The sequence below is a fragment of the Engraulis encrasicolus genome, chromosome 10 (assembly GCF_034702125.1).
Source record: "Engraulis encrasicolus isolate BLACKSEA-1 chromosome 10, IST_EnEncr_1.0, whole genome shotgun sequence".
NCBI lineage: Eukaryota > Metazoa > Chordata > Actinopteri > Clupeiformes > Engraulidae > Engraulis > Engraulis encrasicolus.
In genome coordinates this window covers 18,959,815-18,979,880 of record NC_085866.1, presented here as the reverse complement: position 1 = coordinate 18,979,880, position 20,066 = coordinate 18,959,815, and the positions used below count along the sequence as shown (strand labels likewise).

General features: G+C 42.1%; 2 protein-coding genes across 2 annotated transcripts in view; one reads left to right on the top strand and one right to left on the bottom strand.

The window, feature by feature from the left end:
* Positions 1-1,264: 1,264 nt before the first annotated feature.
* On the bottom strand, positions 1,265-12,124 carry LOC134456772 (zinc finger protein 484-like). The gene is made up of 2 exons (XM_063208300.1): positions 11,636-12,124; positions 1,265-2,956 (listed from the first exon to the last, which is right to left on the bottom strand). Exons 1-2 carry the CDS (start codon positions 12,063-12,065, stop codon positions 2,166-2,168), a joined length of 1,221 nt encoding a protein of 406 aa, XP_063064370.1. The 5' UTR covers positions 12,066-12,124; the 3' UTR covers positions 1,265-2,165.
* A 3,588-nt stretch (positions 12,125-15,712) lies between these two features.
* Positions 15,713-20,066, top strand: part of LOC134457618 (peptidase inhibitor 16-like) — a 15,706-nt gene continuing 11,352 nt past the window's right edge. Inside the window, exon 1 of the mRNA XM_063209621.1 lies at positions 15,713-16,139. Within this exon, the coding sequence (XP_063065691.1) occupies positions 15,966-16,139 (174 nt within the window). The 5' untranslated portion in view covers positions 15,713-15,965. The remainder of the gene's footprint in view (positions 16,140-20,066) is intronic.

Here is a 20,066-nt window from a genome sequence, read left to right as displayed (position 1 = left end):
AGAGACACTAACACCACGCATTGGCAGAGATGCAGGACCTTGGTCCTAAATCTTTGTACAAGGGTTCTGTGTGTGTGTGTGTGTGTGTGTGTGTGTGTGTGTGTGTGTGTGTGTGTGTGTGTGTGTGTGTGTGTGTGTGTGTGTGTGTGTGTGTGTGTGCGCGTGTGCGTGTGTGTGTGAGATCCTTTGCTTCCCTGAAGACTATGTCTTAATGCTACGTATCTTCTATGATTACTTGTAGCCTTTCTACCTATGTACAGTATACAGTACATATAAACCCTGTGTCAACTTGTACGCTAACTCTGATGTATACACAGTATGTGGTGTTATCCATCAGCTGCAGCAGTCTGTCAGGTGTGTGTGTGTGTGTGTGTGTGTGTGTGTGTGTGTGTGTGTGTGTGTGTGTGTGTGTGTGTGTGTGTGTGTGTGTGTGTGTGTGTGTGTGTGTGTGCGTATGCGTATGCGTGTGCGTGTGCGTGTGCGTGTGCGTGTGAGAGTGTGTGCGCACGCGGCTGTGTGTGTTCATAGTTTAGAGTGATGAATGAATGGCACAGATGAACAAAAGTAATTAAATAGGAGACAATGTCACGAGTGAAGACTGTGGTGTCTACCCACAACTGAGACAACAAGCCAAGTTCCCAGAATCAGACCAATACAAGGCGACATACACAAATCTAACACCCTGATGTTCTATTTTTCAATCCATTCGTTTCCATTGCTGCACGCATACACACGCACACGCACACACACATATCCATCACTGAGCAGCAACTGCTATGCTGTTGCCATATTTTCAATCTAAATTAGAGTACTGTACAGTAATATTTTATATACCCATCGACACTACAGGATATTATTGCTGCATTCTCCTGTGTCCACATTTGCAAGATGGCTCACAGAAGGATGGATGAAATCACCAAAGAAAAAAATACATGTATATTTCACTATGTGCAGTAGAACTGTTTTATTTTGCATTGTGCACAATGTATTATTGTATTGTGTTGTGGTCTTTGACACCTGTCAGGTGTTTACTGTAAAGAAGCAGTCGTGGCTCAGTGGTTAGAGCACTGGGTTGGCAACCCAAGGGTTCCCGGTTCATTAGTGGCTCTTGTACACTCACCCTTGATGTGTGTGCTATTGTTACCTTAAAGGACATGCTATGGGTCTCTGCATTTGTAAAGGTATACAGTACTTTGCTAATCACTTCATCCATTTAGAGAATACTCTGCTGAAACATTCCCTTGTGCATTGAAAAAACACTTTATTTTAAAAAGTAGTTAAAACACAATACATTTCTGAAGTATTTTGAAAGTAATCAAGGCGTAACATGCTACGAATAAAATCACATCAACAAAACAAAGCAACACTAGAAAACTAGCAACCACTGTTTACAGCCTCTCTCTGTGTGTGTGTGTGTGTGTGTGTGTGTGTGTGTGTGTGTGTGTGTGTGTGTGTGTGTGTGTGTGTGTGTGTGTGTGTGTGTGTGTGTGTGTGTGTGTGTGTGTTCAGTTATCTAACTTATCATGGTAGTGCAGTGTTTTAGGCCTTTCTATTTTACTCCCTTGTTCATACACCCATCAGTATTCTCCACATGACCACATGATCACCCACACACACACGCACGTACACGCACGTGCACGCACGCACACACACACACACACGCACACACACACACACACACCATGTTAAGTGTCCATGTTACGTGTCCTTGAGTGTTTTGAAAGCTATATAAAATGAAAGTAGGCCTATTAGTAGTAGTAGCATAAGTAGTAGTAGTAATGTTCACTAAATTACCACTACTGAAGTGACAAAAGCAGCCTAATGTGTATGGGGCTATATCTGGTCTATATTGTAATTCTAGCCAGGTGACCAGGTGAGAATATATTTGTAATATAAGAATGTGGTCAAAAACATTATCACATAACATAACATGCCTTGTAAATCGTGACCCAATCCCAATAAAAAATATTCATGTTGAATGTCTGAAATCCAAATACAACTGTATTTACGAAAAAGATCACTTCTCTACGACATGCATACTGTTCCCCAATCCCAACATGCAGATGGTACATAGTGCACCTTTAATACAGGTCTTGTTCCTTAGTCTCAACATTCAGTTGTTCTGTTACTGTTCTTCCAAGTAAAGCAGGTCTTGTGCACCAGTTTTACTTGTAGTCAGTGTGAATTTTCTGATGCCTGTTGAGATCTCCTGCCCGTGTAAAGCCTTTTCCACATGTAGCACACTGGTAAGGCCTTTCCCCAGTATGAATTCTCTCATGCGTGATGAGATCACAATTCTGTTTAAAGCCTTTTCCACATGTAGTACACTGGTAAGGCCTTTCTACAGTATGGGTTCTCTGATGGGCAATGACATCACATTTATGTTTAAAGCCTTTTCCACATGTAGCACACTGGTAAGGTCTTTCTCCTGTATGGATTCTCTGGTGGATGATGAGGCTATTTTTCGATGCAAGGCCTTTTCCACATGTTGCACACTGGTAAGGCCATTCTCCAGTATGGCTTCTCTGATGTTTAATGACATCACATTTATGTTTAAAGCCTTTTCCACATGTAGCACACTGGTAAGGCCTTTCTCCTGTATGGATTCTCTGGTGGATGATGAGGCTATTTTTCGATGCAAGACCTTTTCCACATGTTGCACACTGGTAAGGCCATTCTCCAGTATGGCTTCTCTGATGTTTAATGACATCACATTTATGTTTAAAGCCTTTTCCACATGTAGCACAATGGTAAGGCCTTTCCCCTGTATGGATTCTCTGGTGGATGATGAGGCTCTTTTTCGATGCAAGGCCTTTTCCACATGTTGCACACTGGTAAGGCCTTTCTCCAGTGTGGGTTCTCTTATGCTTGTTGAGATTAGCCTTTAGTGCAAATCCTTTCCCACATGTGGGACACTGGTATTGGTCTGTATTATTATGAGGTGCCTGGTGTTCACCTGAGGAAAGAAAAAGAAGACAAACAAACAAATGAATTTTAACTTCACAAACTACATACAGTGCCCTCCATAATTATTGGCACCCCTGGTTGAGATGTGTTAAAAGCCTTAAAATAAATTCAGTGTTTATTGCAGAAGAATACTGTCACACTGAAAATTGTAGGAAAATGTAGCCTTCAACTCAAATGAATTGTAAGAAAATAAAAAAATCCCTGACTAAAAAATAATTATTTTTCATTAAATCACCTGTTCCACAATTATTGGCACCCTTAACAATTCCCAGGAAATAAATATAATTGAAGCATTTCTGTCATTTCTACAGTAGTTTACAAAGTTTACCAGAGTATGTAGGAACATTTAATTAGTAATTCATCACTTCCTGTTTCCCTGGGGTATAAATATGACGTGACACCGAGGCCATTTCTCTTATCCACTCTTAAACATGGGAAAGACAAAGGAACACAGCATACAAGTGAGGCAGATGTGCGTCGACCTTCACAGGTCAGGCAGAGGCTACAAGAAGATTGCCACTCAACTGCAGCTGCCCATATCCACTGTGAGAGGAATAATTAAGAAGTTCAAAACAACTGGAACAGTGGTAAACAAGCCTGGACGAGGACCCAAGTTTATTTTGCCACCACGCACAGTGAGGAGGATGGTAAGAGAAATCAAAAGATCTCCAAAGCTCACTGTTACAGAATTACAACAAATGGTAGCATCCTGGGGTCACAAAGTCTCCAAATCAACCATCAGGCGCTGTCTACACGCCAACAAGCTGTTTGGGAGGCATGCACGGAGAAAACCTTTCCTCACTCACAATCATAAACGCAAGCGTCTGGAGTTCGCCAAGCGGTATTGGGGCTTCAACTGGGACCGTGTGCTTTGGTCAGATGAGACCAAGATTGAGCTTTTTGGCAACAAACACTCTAAGTGGGTCTGGCGTACCACGAAAGATGCGCATGCTGAAAAGCACCTCATACCCACTGTGAAGTATGGGGGTGGGTCAGTGATGCTGTGGGGCTGTTTCGCTTCCAAAGGCCCTGGGAACCTTGTTAGGGTGCATGGCATCATGAATGCTTTGAAATACCAGGACATCTTAAATCAAAATCTGTTGCCCTCTGCCCGAAAGCTGAAGCTGGGTCGTCACTGGGTCTTTCAGCAAGACAATGACCCTAAACATATGGCCAAATCTACACAGAAATGGTTCACCAGACACAAAATCAAGCTCCTCCCATGGCCATCTCAGTCCCCTGACCTCAACCCCATTGAGAACCTGTGGGGTGAGCTGAAGAGGAGAGTACAGAGGAGAGGACCCAGGTCTCTGGATGATTTAGAGAGATTCTGCAAAGAGGAATGGCTGAAGATCCCTCTTTCTGTCTTTTCCCATCTTGTGAAACATTATAGGAGAAGATTAGGTGCTGTTTTGTTGGCAAAAGGGGGTTGTACAAAATATTAACACCAGGGGTGCTAATAATTGTGACACACATTATTTGATGTCAAATAATTATTTCTTTGTGTGGGATTTTTTCCCCACTGAATAAATGCACTTGTATTGAAGGTTGGATTTTTCTCTTTTTTTCCATTAAGGTCCCATATTATTTAGAAAAAAAATAAAATAATTGGAAGCTAAAAAACACATCTCAACCAGGGGTGCCAATAATTATGGAGGGCACTGTACTACAATCCCAGGCGCCTTGCTTTAGAATGATTTAGTCAGTAACAGTGGTGGAAAATAGTCAGGAGCGTACAGGTGCACAGCACCGGTATACAATTTACAGCCAGTGCGCAGTACTGGTAAGAGAATAGGTTTAACGCTGGCACAAAAACCCATATTTGAACTACTACTACTTAAATAGCAAACCTTACTTTTTTTCAGATACACCGCGCTCTTCCGTGTGGTGCGTCTCCAGTTGAATAACTTGGGAGGTGAGAAAGTGGATCGCACTCGGGTTCTTTTCTTCTTTTTATTTTTTATTATTTACATAGCAGCAGAAGTGTAGACAAACGTTTGGGCTGTTGCCTTCGTCAGTGTCTCCTTGCAAGTGCTTCCTTGCTATTTAAAAGGGACACTGTGTGAGATTTTTAGTTGTTTATTTCCAGAATTCATGCTGCCCATTCACTAATGTTACCTTTTTCAGGAATACTTACCACCACCGTCAAATTGTAAGTATTCATTATGACTGAAAAACTTGCACTTTTCATACATGAAAAGGGGGATCTTCTCCATGGTCCGCCATTTTGAATTTCCAAAAATAGCCATTTTTAGCTGCAAAAATGACTACTTGGACCATACTAGAAAATATTTGTTAATTACTTAGTAAACTTTCATTTCCATTTCCTGCACAGTGTCCCTTTAAGTAGAAAATAAACAACCACACTATGCCATTTGTGACAAGTGCCGTATGAAGAGAATAGCTCAAACTTACCTGACATAGTCATGAAGAGATTGTTTATTTTATTTTAATTTAAAACCCTTGGTGTATTTAAAGTATTGTCTTGACAACAGTGAGAAGGCGTAATAGGACAGCTGTTATCATGGCCTAATTGACCAAGGGGAAACTATATATTTGAAGCTTTGTTTTGTTGTTGTTTTTTTTCCCTTTTTTCCAACATGGGGGGGGGGTTGTTGTAGCACCAGAAATACTTTTCACCCTTGGTCAGTATGACAAAAGAATCTTCAGAGGGATTCCCATGGATTGACACCAGAGTTCTCCCCACAGGAGAAGAACAACAACAAAAAAACAAGGGAAATATTGCTCAGTAGACACTTTATGTATGGAATTTCCAAACTGTTTATATTTCATGAGAGGGAATAAAACAACCGGGATTTATAATTTTGTTAAAAGTAAACGTTGGGAGAGAAAGAGAGGAAATGTCATTTCCACAACTGTCATTTCCACTACTATTTCAATGATGGAAATGGCATTTTCTTTGCCTGGTCTGGAAAAAATACCAAAAATGTAATATTATTTATCTAAAATGATCACCGCCAACATCTTCATTCATCGACAGAACATGAATACTAAGTATAACAATAGCTACGTTTTCACATTTACTGAAATTGTCCAGGTCAAAAAATACCCTAATTGGAGAATCGCCCATACAATAAAGTTGAAAAAGTGAAAAAAGTCTGAGGACATGAATTGGAGCAACAGCTGTTTCGGGCCTAGCCCATTTTCAATGTGTTCAATTTGGAGATATTTTTACTGTACATCATTAGACACAAGACCTGTGCACGTCTCATTATTTTAGTGTCCTAACTTTTAGTGAGAATAGACACACCGAGCAATACACGGTTCAAAGCATAGGCATAGACACCATTTACTTGTCCAATTACACAGCATAATATTTGAAGGTGCCCTGTGTAATATTTTTGTATCTTTCCAGAATTCATGTCTCCCATTCACAAATGCTACCTTTTCCACAAAGACTTACCACACCATAAAGTTCTATGTATTCATTTTGAAATGTCACTTTTCATACATATTAAGAAGGATCTTTTCCATTGTCCACCATTTTGAATTTCTGGAAATAATATTTGGCGCGAGAACCATTAAAATGTGGCAGACCATTCATAGTCAAAAGCGCCATTAACAGGCTTTCGCTTGCATTTTCGGAAGTGTGCCCTCTGCTGTTCATGAGAGAAACGGCAGCATCTTTCGCAACTCGCAGCATCAGTTCTACAGATGTATAAAAATAGAAAGCCAAACACGGCTGCTGTAGGGCTACTGAACGTCTGACTTATGACTTACCACAATGAAACATAGATTTTGGTTGTAGCCTACATTGCCAGATCATTCCAAGACCATGTGAGAGCATTGTTCTGGCTGCATAATTTATAAATAGATCGCCAAACACAACGTGCTTCTGAACAAAGTAAACAATTGTTTCACTGAACAACATTTAAGGGAGAAGATAAAATAACTCTCAATGACATTTTATTATCATCAAAATGATGCAGGGTCCATTCTGTAGTAGCCTGCAGTAGCTGTAGCCTCTCTTCGCAACTCCTGCTTTGTCTGCCTACCTGCATGGTCGCTGGTGGCGCACGCCAAGTTACAAAAAATGTGGGGTGCACGACCTCGCGCCACGCCAGCTTGCGGAGGGCCGTGTGACGTCATTTTGAACGCACGCCATCGTCGCGAGGGAGGTATGAAGGAGGTTAGCGCCAGTAACGCCAAGTATGAATCCGCCTTAAGACATAGCCATTACACTTTTTAGGCCAGTCAATCTAGCGTTTGACCCGGGATAAATTGCAATAGTAATCATTTTAAGTTTTTTATAATCCCTTGGCATATCTAAATGACATACTAAAAATCTACAGATTTATATTTAGTGGAACATACTTTTTTTCAAGGTCCAAGTTGAAGACTTCCCATTCATTTTCCCATAGGGAAACAATATAGATGGGGAATAGGCATTTTAAACAATGAGATATCAATTTGAAACTTTCATAGTAATTTACCCAAGCACAGACAAGGATTTTTTGTATTGCAAGTTGTCTGAAATATGATGATTAAATATGCAAATGAGATCACATATACTGGTAACACTTTATTTTAGGGATACATCTATTAGCACTAATACATACAATATTAATGCCTGTGTAAGTAACTTGTAAGGCATGTACTAAGCAAAATAAGACAGTTGTTAAACATGTATTCACAAATGTCTTGTTCATGTCCAATTAGGGATTTATTACTAATATAACGTTAGTAAGGACCAGTAAGCCTATATTTCTATTTATTAGTAAGTAGTAAGTGGCAGAATACAATGTGTATAAGCTCCCGACACACTGTGTGAACAAACCCTGAACAGTGTGAAAACAGATACAGAATAAGGGTCCCTATTCTAAAGTGATGCATTGCTCACCCCAGATGGCTTAGGGCCCCCACACTACCAAAGTCCCCCTCATTACCCAGGGCCCCCACACCACCCAAGTCTGCACTAGCCCCCCCATATCAGCAAAGTGTAAGGGTATATTAAATAATTCTAATATATTCAGCAGAATTATCCAATTTTCTGTTGTGCTAATTAATATGAGTAAGGTAGCAGGAGCCTATATATAGCAAGGATTGAACGTACACTTGTCAATGACGGTGGGTTGGTGAGATGTCATTTTTTTTCATGTACCACTGAGTTTTAATGGTAAAAAACCCCAAAATCAATCCAGAACATTAGAATATTAGTTTTGAGGCGAAAATAAACTATTCTTTTGTGATAATTAAGTTAATGTTTGAGAACATTAGCTTCAAGAAGTGCAGTGCATGATGGGTACGCAATCTAGGCCAACAGACAACCTACCCAGCTCTGAGCCTACCTACGTCCTTAGCTCCTCCCCTCACTCGTGCAATTTAGTTGCTATCCAAACAATTTGCCATGTACGTAACAACAGAACTATTATCATTGCTGCATTGGCTTTGCATTGCATTTCTGACTAAGGGCGTACCCATCATGCACTGCACTTCTTGGAGCTAAGTTTCTCAAACATTAACTTATTTATCACAAAGGAACAGCTTAGTTTCGCTTCCAAACTATTTCTCATTGTTATATTCTGCATTTATTGTACGGTTTTTACATTAAAAACTAATTGGTGTATGAAAATATGACATCCCACCACCCCACCGTCATTGAGAAGTTTATGTCCAATCCTTGCTATATAATCCTTCCTATTACACAACTATCATCTGACTGAGTTAAGTGAAATCTACATATCTCATTAGACTGATGCAGATTCAGAAATATTCTTACACTTTGCTTCCCGGGGGGGAGGGCTGGGTAGACTGGGGGTCCTAGGTAGTGCGGGGGCCCTAGGTAGTGCAGGTGCCTTAAGCAATCTGGGCTGAGCAATGCATCACTTTAGAATAGGGACCCTTATTCCACATCTGTTTTCACACTGTTCAGGGTTTATTCACACAGTTTACCAGGAGCTTATACACATTGTATTTTGGCCCTTACTGCTTACTCATAAATAGAAATCTAGGTCTACTAGGTCCTTACTAAGGTTATATTGGTAATAAATCCCTTATTGTGCATGAACAAGACATTTGCGAATAAATGTCTAACAACTGTCTTATTTTGCTTAGTACATGCCTTGCAAGTTACTTACACAGGCATTAATATTGTATGTATTAGTGCTAATACATGTATCCTTAAAATAAAGTGTTACCCATATACTTAAATATGTGATAAAGTGTGCAACAACGGGCAAAACATAAAACAAATTGCAAAAGTAATGATTTACACTTTTTATTGATACTTGACCCACTCTACATCACAAATGAAAAGTCCACCTTCATCACTTTAGTGGAACATACTTTTTTGAAGGTCAGAAGTAGCAGATTTCCAATGCATTTTGCCATTTAGTGGATACAATTGCATACTTTCCACTGAATTGATGAAAGTAGATTTTTAATATGTGATGCAGAGGGGTTGAAGGATCAATATAATGTATGAACCATTACTATTGCAATTTGTTTTATGCTTGGTCTGTTATCACAGATTTCATCATCATATTTCAGAAATTTTTCAATGAAAAATTGTTTGCATGAATGTGAGTTACCAACTGTGAAAGTTTCAAACTGATATCTCATTGTTTAATTTTTTGGCCTATTCCCCAAATATCTCCTATATTTGTCTCCCTATGAGAAAATGAATGGGAAATCTCTAACTAAAGCCGGGCATATGTGCGATATTTTCACTCGTGGGTCTTAAGAATCTGCTCACACGGCACGATGGAATTTCAATGTTTAAAAATTCACAGCTCACGACTCACGAAATGCTTCCACCGTACGACGCGACAGGCATGTTTCCCCGGTCTGCAGAGGAGGGAACATGCGCACCTGAGGTGGAGATGAGGTCGCGCTCAACAGCGAATCGCACGGCCCTATTAATTTGTGCATGTGAAGTGTCAAATCAGGTCGTAGCACTGCTTTAACTGTGCGATTTACGCACGAGCCACGACCAGAATTTCAAACCATTTTGAGTTTTCTTGTGACCCTGCGATTGCACGATCGTGAGGCGAAATCGCTTGTCGTTACCCCATGTACACTGCACGATGCGAGACTCATGATTGACCTGCGATTGAGCAAGAAATCGGCCCGACTCTCAAAAAGTCGTGCGAGTGCCAAATCAGGGCAAAAGTCGCACAGTGTCAGCCCAGCTTTAGACCTTGAAAAAAAGTATGTTCCACTAAACATAAAGCTGTAGATTTTTAATATGTGATACAAGGGGGTTTAAGGATCACTGCAACACCCTGTGCATGGCACCACTCTACCATACTGCACTGTTAAGGTAATGTTTAGAGTTGCCTGATACAAATACATGTATGAGATCTATATTTAATTTTTTAATGTGTGCAGTCCTGTACCACAATGAAATTTAGAGTCAGTTGAGTTGTATGAACACATTTCAGTGGAGATTAATATCCAATGTCTTCCTTAATGTGGAATTTAAAGAACCTCTTCTATATCAAGTGCACAATGGAGCAAGCAAGGTCACAACTGCTGTTACTGGCTATCTCACAAAGCAAAGCACAAGATGAAGTTAGCAAGCTAACAAATGCCATAAGTCAAAAGTGCTATTAGCTGGCTTGCAAAGCACACCTACAAAGTAGGCAAGCAAGTGCTATGCTGTGCCATGCTAACCAACCAACAGACAGGCAGGCAAACAACTAAAGCACTGTGACAGCCCAGGTTTATATACAGGCTCAAGAATACCATGTCCCCAGAGTGATTAGGAATTTTGGCAGGTGCAAGCAATAATGGAATCATGACATACCAGCCCTTAGTAATTAGGTGTGACCAGGTGCTGATGGACAGTTTGGTTGTGATGGGACTGCTTGTTTCCGGCAAGGGTGTAACAAGTTCTCAAAATGTTTCAATCACTCACCACTTCATCATCTTTTTTGTGATGTTGTGTGCATAGGCAAACCTTAGATCAACCCAACCAAGTTAACCCAACCCAAGTTAAATTAATGAAAAAGGTTAGCATATTGAATTGAAAATGTTTGATTTTAAATGTACATGATTCAATGTGGAGTAAATACTGTTACTGATGTGTGATCGTATGTGATTTAATTGGGTGGACATTCATCATTACTTGAAGTAAACAGTGGCCATGCATGCAAGGTTGGGGGAACATCAGTAGCACGTCTAGGGAACCAGACATGGCCAAACCTATAATGTAACCAACAAGGTTATGGGAACCATATGGGAACAGTGAGGGAACAAACATGGAAAGCAATAAAGGCACGTTGAGAACAGTGAGGGAATAAAATGGGAACCACACATATCCTGTTCTGGGAACGGAAATTAAACTTTCCTGCCAACCCAGTGAGAACCGAAACAGAACCAAAAATGACGTATCCGAAACGTATCCAGAACCGAACCGGAACCAATGGCTGCTTGGTTTTTACTGTAACCAAAGGGAACATTTTTAGGTGGTAGATCTTGGTTTGGTTACAAACCTAACCTGTAGAGAACCAAAAGGCAAATGTTCTCTTTACGTTCTCTGTTACTAGGGCTGTTACTAGGGATACATGAAAAGATCACATTTGGCAAAGCAGCATAGTTGCAGTAGGCCTAGGCCATATCTACTCTGTCCACCACAGTTCACCTTTAAAGAATGTTCAAAACTAGTTTTTAATTTTGTTAGTTTGTATTTTGTTATAAAACGTACCTATTGGGGCCATGGCTGCATTATGTTCCATTGGAGAAGACGCTGTTTCCCTTTTCATGTCCAGAACTTCTTCTTTCACATTCGATGTGTCAGTTTCATTGTCTTCCTCCTTTGTTCTGTACAAATGCTCTGGGAGGAAATCATAAATGTCTTCTTCTTTAATCACCTTCAAAGATATTCCCTGTTGTGATGGGGTTGATAGCTGAATTGTAAAAGTGATCTCATGACCACTAAATTGCATGCCATGAGACTTCTCTCCTTCGAAATCATGTGACAAATGTGGTTCTTCTTTGCTAATTGGTGTCCAAGTATGACTATCTTTCGTGTCTACAGACAAATGCTCTGGTAGAAAGTCATAGATGTCTTCTTCCTTTATGTCAGTCATGTTCATTGCGAGTTGTGATGAGCGTCTATGAAGATCCTCATCCATCCAGTTTCTGGTAGTCAAAGGATTGAACTGTTTGCAGATTCTGATTGTTCTTTTGAGAAGTTCTGACCTGATGGAAGGGAGCCAGGAGCTGTATCCCTAGGCCACTAGTATAGGTGGAGCTGTAGACCCCTCCCCTCATTAGTTGACAAAAGGGTGTCACCCATCAAGGTGTAAATGGAGTCTTGTGGTGTCAGGATCCAGAGGGTGATAACGGCTCTAAATTTGAATTCCACAGAGGGTACATTGCTATCTGGTGTGTGTGTGTGTGTGTGTGTGTGTTTTGTAACCAGTGGCTACATCAATAAAAGCAATTATGCTACACATCAGGGATTAATCGTTTTGTTAACTGGTGTGAAGATGCCCATCTCATTTTACATGTTGAGAAGACCAAGGAACTTATAAGAACAGCAGGGTGATTTTAAAATCTTTATATAATGCATTTTGCAATGCAATACCCAATACAAAAATGTCCATTTCCCCAAATGTTCCTAGATGGATCTAAGTCATTGTGCAACAAAGCTTTTCATATCTTCATGTATTTTTTTTAAATCCGTACCGTATGTGTATTTATCTGCATGTCGCTCAGGGGGGCTCTCTACATCTCTACAGTTTACATACACAGGGTTTTTTTTGTTAAGACACAATACATGAGCAGGACTGTAGGCTACTTGGGCCCATGTGCTAACATCCTTTTACGCTACCGTATGGGCCACTTTGCTCTGCGTGTGCGTGTGCGTGCATGCGTATGTGTGCATGTGCGTGCGTGCGTAAACGTGCGTGGGTGCGAACGTGTGATATGTGTGTGTCTGCATAGGCCATTTTACACAAATGGCTAATGAATTTGCATGGTGTGGTATTTGCATTGTTGTTTTTCTTCTGTTCTGTGTTTCCATGCCATTAAGATGTAACAAGTTCAGACACCAGTAAGTCGTGGACACCACAGAAGACCAAAGAGACAAATCAAATGTATGAGGGTTTATTGAAACAAATGACACTGAAGACACATGGGAGGATCGGAGGAATAGCTGCTCACCTACAGGGGTATCAATGCAAACAGGAAACACTGCAATACTATAACCACTACAAATCCTAGGACTAAAGGCACACAATATATCAGCATGCAAAGGGTTAAAGGCACTGCAAACTTTTAAGGGTAAAACCCCAACAAACACTAAATAAATAAGACTGTGGTGAGCAGCTAACCCCTCACCCCAGCCAGTGGCCCACGATGCACAAGCTTAAAACCCAACTAATTAAATAGACTCTCTTTTTTAAATATAATTATCTCTATTAAGTTTGTCACATAAAGCATAAAATCAACACACACATTACCAATAACAAACTACTACCTCACTGGGCCGCTGGCTAGAGTAATTGGTGGCGCACAGTGTCCCAGCACAGGTTGGCCACCCTGTCTGAGACAAACAAAACAAAATTAAGCAAGCACACACACACACAAACCTTCAATCACACATTAAGACTGCACTCATGCACTCACACAACACCAACGGAACCCAGCTACAGGAGAGTCATGTGAGGCACCAAGGTAAGTTAACCAGGTAAGTTAAACAGTCTCAATACATAAACACACTCAACATCGTTCACACAACACAGGCACTCAAAAGAAAATAAAGCTGCACGCCACCAACCATACCCCCTTCACAATGGAGACCAAAGAGGCCCGGCACCTCCAACTTCCTGTTTTTAAAGGAAGCCATAATTTCTGACCGGGCACTTCCTATCCCTCAGCGCCACAGCTCCCCTATGGTCCCGGCCCAGTCATTGCACCCACCCCGAACAGTCCAACCTGTTACAGCAATATCCAGTTTAGCATCACTGATTGGAGCAATGAATCCGTTTACAGGTGGGCAATTAACTTTTTTCTCATCAGCCAAAATGGCTAGTAGATCCTAATCTTACTTGCCAAACAAAAGTGGCTGGCTGGTAGAAAAGACCAACTTACAAAAGTAAAATTTCACCAGCATTTGGCCAGTTGACTGGTGTTAATCTGGAGCCCTGCCGGTGGGTAACAGGCTGGTTAAATATTCGAATCCTGCACCAGTATGAAGAATGTGGATGGGGCACCGTGACTTGGTTAGCTTGGTTGGCTTGGTCAGGTTCAACTCTGACCCCAAGTGATTTCTCAATCCTTCCTCAAATCTCTCTCCCTACTCATTTCCTGTCTCTCTCACTACCCTGTCTGAATAATATAGGTGTAGCCCAAAAAAGCAAAAAAAAAATCTTTAAAAAAGAATAATGTGGGTGGTCCACTACACCCTCATCCGTAGCGGAAGAGCCTTGAGCTTACTGTATTCCTGAACAATACACTTACACATCCACCGAAAACAAAATGCTTCTCTCTCTCTCTCTCTCTCTCTCTCTCTCTCTCTCTCTCTCTCTCTCTCTCTCTCTCTCTCTCTCTCTCTCTCTCTCTCTCTCTCCGACACACACACACACACACACACACACACACACACACACACACACACACACACACACACACACACCACACACACACACACACACACATACACACACACATACACACCAGGGCTTGACATTAACATTTTCACTTGGCGGCCACTGTGGCTAATGGTTTCCCAGAGTAACTAGCCATCCAGCTAGTCTACTAGCCACAAATTTGGTAAAAAAAAAAAAAATCATGACGCTGTACATCTAACCTCAGAAGATGAGGGGCTTAAAGCAAGAAGATGAGTGCATGGGTATCTACATGGAAATAAAGCAAACAAATAGTAACTGAGCTTTTTCTTGAACTTAAATACAAACAATTGATACACAAGGGGCAAAGTGCAAAATATACGCTATTCTGATATGTCATACCATAGAATAAGCTACCTTCCAAATTGGCTAGTGACACTGAAATTGTTACCAGCCACAGCCATATTTTACCAGCATTTGGCCGGTTGGCAGGTGCCAGTGTCAAGCCCTGATACACACACACACACAAACACATGCACGCACACACACACACACACACACACAGGTACCTGCCCATACATATTCACATACGTACATATGGAAAGACACACACTCATGCGATGGCAAACTCCCAGGTTGGTCTGAGTCAATATTGCACTACGCAGCACGGGCCAGTGTTCATGCATGGCCATGCAAGTGTGTGTTTGTGTGTGTGTGTGTGTGTGTGTTTGTGTGTGCGTGCGTGCGTGTGTGTGTTTGTGTGTGTGCGAGTGCATGTGTGTGTGTGTGTCAGGGGGTGTGCATGTAACACAATATCTTACTCAACTGCAACGGGAATAGGGTGGGAAAGATGAGGGAGAGGAGAGAGAGAGGAGGGGAGAGGAGAGAAAGAGAGAGGGGAAGAAAGAGGGGGAGAGGGAGGGAAGATGAGAGAGCAATAAAGAGAGAGAGAGAGGGAGGGGATGAGAGAGAGAGTGGGAGCATGAGAGGGGGCAGAAAAAAGGAGGGGATGACAGAAAAGAAAAGGAGGGAGTAAACATAGAGAGAGAGAGAGAGAGAGAGAGAGAGAGAGAGAGAGAGAGAGAGAGAGAGAGAGAGAGAGAGAGAGAGAGAGAGAGAGGGAGAGAGAGAGAGAGAGGATTGTGTTTCTCCTCCTTCCCTCTCCATCCCTGTAGCACACAGAGAGAACTTAAACTGGAGCCCCAGTTCTACCAGAGCACTAGCAACTGACAACACACACACACACACACTTGCCCACACTCATATTGCAAGCAAACACACACACACACGCACACACATGCACACACATACAAACACATACATACACTCACACACACATCCTTAGGCTATTTTTTCAGTGTCACACACACATATAGACACACACACATCACATTGACGTGTGGGAGCAGCTTGGACTGTGGATTTGGCACCTGTGGCTGTGTGTGCTTGCAGTAGGACATCATGTGTCATCGTGGGGCGATGGAGATGATTAGTGTGTGTGTGTGCGTGTGTGTGTGGTCGCTGGTGGCCCTGAGCGCTGCCCAGCTGTCTGAAGACGACCAGCGGGTCCTGGTGGAGCAGCACAACCAGAGACGCACCGAGGTGCAACCCACCGCACAGTTCATGAGGAAGATGGTGAGTAGAGATGATGCTGTATACACACACACACACACACACACACACACACACACACACACACACACACACACACACACACACACACACACACACACACACACACACACACGGTTATGGTTATGTTGAGGGTGTTTGTGTTGTTGCCGTTTGGTGTGTGTGTGTGTGTGTGTGTGTGTGTGTGTGTGTGTGTGTGTGTGTGTGTGTGTGTGTGTGTGTGTGTGTGTGTGTGTGTGTGTGTGTGTGTGTGTGTGTGTGTGTGTGTGTGTGTGTGTGTGTATGTGCATGTTCGTGTATGTGCGTGTGTGTTTGTGTGTGTGTGTGCGTGCATGCGTGCCTGCATGTGTGTGTGGGCGCATATTGTTGTTGTTGTTCTTAGTATTTTGCTGTGTCATGTTGTATAAGTAAATTAATGTTAATTAATGTGTGCGTGCATGTGTTCAGGGGTGTCGTGCAGGGGGGTAAAGTGTGACTGAGTCACCAGGGCCCCATGTATAAAGGGGGCCCACACACAGTCCAATTTATGGGTGGAGCTATTGGAGCTGATTGTGCTTAGGGCCAAAAATGTGCTGCTACGCCCCTGCGTGCGTGTGTGTGTGTGTGTGTTTGTCTGTCTGTCTGTCTGTCTTTCTGTGTGTGTGTGTGTGTGTGTGTGTGTGTGTGTGTGTGTGTGTGTGTGTGTGTGTGTGTGTGTGTGTGTGTGTGTGTGTGTGTGTGTCTGTGTCTGTGTCTGTGTCTGTGTGTCTGTGTGAGTGTGAGCATGAGCGTGAGGGCGTGTGATGTGTTATGCTATGTCGTATTATGTTCTGTTATGTCATGTTATGTTGTGTGATGTCATGTTATGTTGTGTTATGGCATGTTACGCTGTGATGTGTCATGTTATGCCATGTCAAGTTGTGTTATGTCATGTTATGTAATTCGCAACACAGAGGTAGATAAAGGCTATGTCAGTGTGTATCAAGAAAGAGATCAGGTGTATCAGGAAAGAGATCAGGAAAGAGAGTCTGTGTGTGTGTGTGTGTGTGTGTGTGTGTGTGTGTGTGTGTGTGTGTGTGTGTGTGTGTGTGTGTGTGTGTGTGTGTGTGTGTGAGAGAGAGAGAGAGAGAGAGAGAGAGAGAGAGAGAGAGAGAGAGAGAATGACAGCGAGCGTTTTGTGTGAGTTGTGTATGGACAAAGACGTTGATTTAAATTAGAAAGAGAGAGGGGGGAGTTTGTGCGTGTGCGTGTGGGTGTGCGTGTGTGTGTGCGTGTGTGTGTGTGTGTGTGTGTGTGTGTGTGTGTGTGTGATGAGAGAGCATGCGATGTCTCCAGCTAAGGGGGTTATGACACTGTCTAAATGCCTTTGGGTGTGGCAGGCATGTGGGGAGATTTGCAAGGTCTCTAACATAACACACACACAGACGCATGCACGCACGCACACACGCACACACACACACGCACACACACACAAACTAAGGAAACTATCCTCCATTTGTGCATTTGAGAGCATACTTTTGCCAGCTCTGAGGTATATGTATGTGCTGTTATACATCAGCCGTCTGTCAGGTGTGTGTGTGTGTGTGTGTGTGTGTGTGTGTGTGTGTGTGTGTGTGTGTGTGTGTGTGTGTGTGTGTGTGTGTGTGTGTGTGTGTGTGTGTGTGTGTGTGTGTGTGTGCTGTGGCATGTGATGTCATGGCCAGTGCTACTGTGCCATGGCATTAAGCTTCAGGTGATGTAGACTTCCGCCACACCACTAAAGCAAGCAATATGGAGTGGTATAAAGTAGTCTTTCTTTCATGTTTAAAATCAAGTTTTCAAAATCATTTTGCTTCATGGCTCATGAATTCATATCAAGGTTAAAAACACTAACGAATTCGCTTTGTGGTCCTTCACAGTCTGTAGCCAGTATTGTTTGCCAGGGTGGGTCTGAATGGGACATAACAAAGACGTTTCCACTTCAAAACTCTGGGGCAGCTGAAGACAGAGCGAGCTACAATTTTCCTTTATAATCAACGGTGTGTCAACTTTGTGCAGTTAAGCCCATTGGTTTTTTTGCATTTTAAATGTGTCAAACCCTTGTTTTGGAGAGAAATACAGTGTAGAAAAAGAATGCATTTCAATCCAGTTTAATAGCTGAGTTATAGAATAGAACAGAACAGAACAGAACAGAACAGAACAGAACAGAACAGAACAGAACAGAACAGAACAGAACAGAATAGAATAGAATAGAATAGAATAGAACGGACCGGACCATACCGGAATGAAATAGAATAGAATAGAATAGAATGGAATGGAATAGAACAGATATGTTATTGTGATTGATTGCAGTGCCAGAGCTCAACGCTTGAGTGGAGGGTCCCCCTGATTAACAGACTTGCTAAAATACCACTAGATTGTGTGCGTGTGTGCGTGTGTGCGGGCATTCCTGCATGTGTCCATTCAACTCTCCTCATGTGTGTGTCTCTGCATTGTGTGCGTGTGTGTGTGTGTGTGTGTGTGTGTGTGTGTGTGTGTGTGTGTGTGTGTGTGTGTGTGTGTGTGTGTGTGTGTCTGTGTGTGTGGTCCCTCTGGGCCATGTCTATTGGCGACATCAAAACACCAGCATGATAATTCCTATTAGTGTGTAATCTGCTGATGTTTTGATGCCCAGTGGAAACAGGAAAAGGAAATGATGTTCATCATGAGTAAATTACAAACAAACAGCCGGTCTAATCTCAAGATGACATTTTCCATAGGCACTTTCACACACCCGAGCGTATCTTAATAGCTTTGTTTTGGAAAAAGTTACCTGGAAATGTCTGATTTCTGTTACAATTAAAGTTATTATTGTAGCTATTTAACAACAACAACAACAACAACAACAACAACAACAACAATTAATGTTACATTATATTACATAACATTAAATTTAACTGACGCTTTTATCTGCTTTTATCCATTACTGTTTTTTGCTGCCCATGTGGAGGTGGTTTGAAACATGTAGCAACCTGATCACTTGGAGAGCATATTTGTCAAATGCTTCCATTGCTGAGTGCTGAGGCCAGACCAGCACAGGTATACACAGGGTCAGTATGTACAGGGCTGTGTCTCCCAAAAAAACTTAAGTAGGCCTAGTACTTAAGCCTAGTAGGGGACGCCTAGGCAATATGTTAGAAATGGGTCTCACTTAATCACTAAAAGTGTATACATCCACTATTTTACCTTGCACTTGGCGCAACCATTTTATTTGCATGTGCAAGAAAAAAAATATTGTACATAGGCCTATAAAATGATTGTATGCATAAACTTTTAGTGATGTGGTATACTGTATTGCTTAGGGCCCCCCTAATACTTCATACTACTACTTAGGCTTAAGTACTACTTAAGGGTTTTTGGGAAACGCAGCCCAGGCCAGTAGAGATATAGACACAGCTGCCGGATAGATCCAAAAAGATGGAGTGTGTCTGTCACAGATTTTGTTTGCAGCCAGACCAGTCTCCCCTGGGAGAAAGGAAGCTAGAGAGTGTGTGGACCTTATGTGGTTTGCTATGCACCTTACTCTGCCCCCAGACATCTCATATCCTTTCATACTCTCACAGAATTTCCGGTGTGCTAGTTCTGGTTAATGGTATCCATTGAAGTGTATTGACTCTACTGCACAACCGGAAATCCAGTGAGAACATCACAACGCCCATGTGAGGCCCGGGACATGCTTACTGTGAGCCTAAAACTATGCATGCCACCGTGTGCGACAGAGGGCACAACTGCACATACTTGCTTCAGGATGACTGGAGCATTTCAAACGATATTGGAGGTGTCATCTAGGAAGCAGACAGCCAACATGGCTGTCATTTTTGGTTTCCACCTTTGTTTGACTCTACCACAAACTCAACAAGGACCTTTGGAAGATCCCTGTTGTGTCAATATTGCAGAGAACACACTCGTTTGTGTACCTTCTGTTAGGTGTTG

Bases quoted from the DNA above. Each gene is read 5' to 3' on its own strand.
- LOC134456772 (XM_063208300.1), bottom strand. From the start codon at position 12,065: ATGGATGAGGATCTTCATAGACGCTCATCACAACTCGCAATGAACATG. The intron at 2,957-11,635 runs GTACGTTTTATA...TTCTTTCCTCAG, and splicing joins TGCAGCCATGGCCCCAATAG to GTGAACACCAGGCACCTCAT.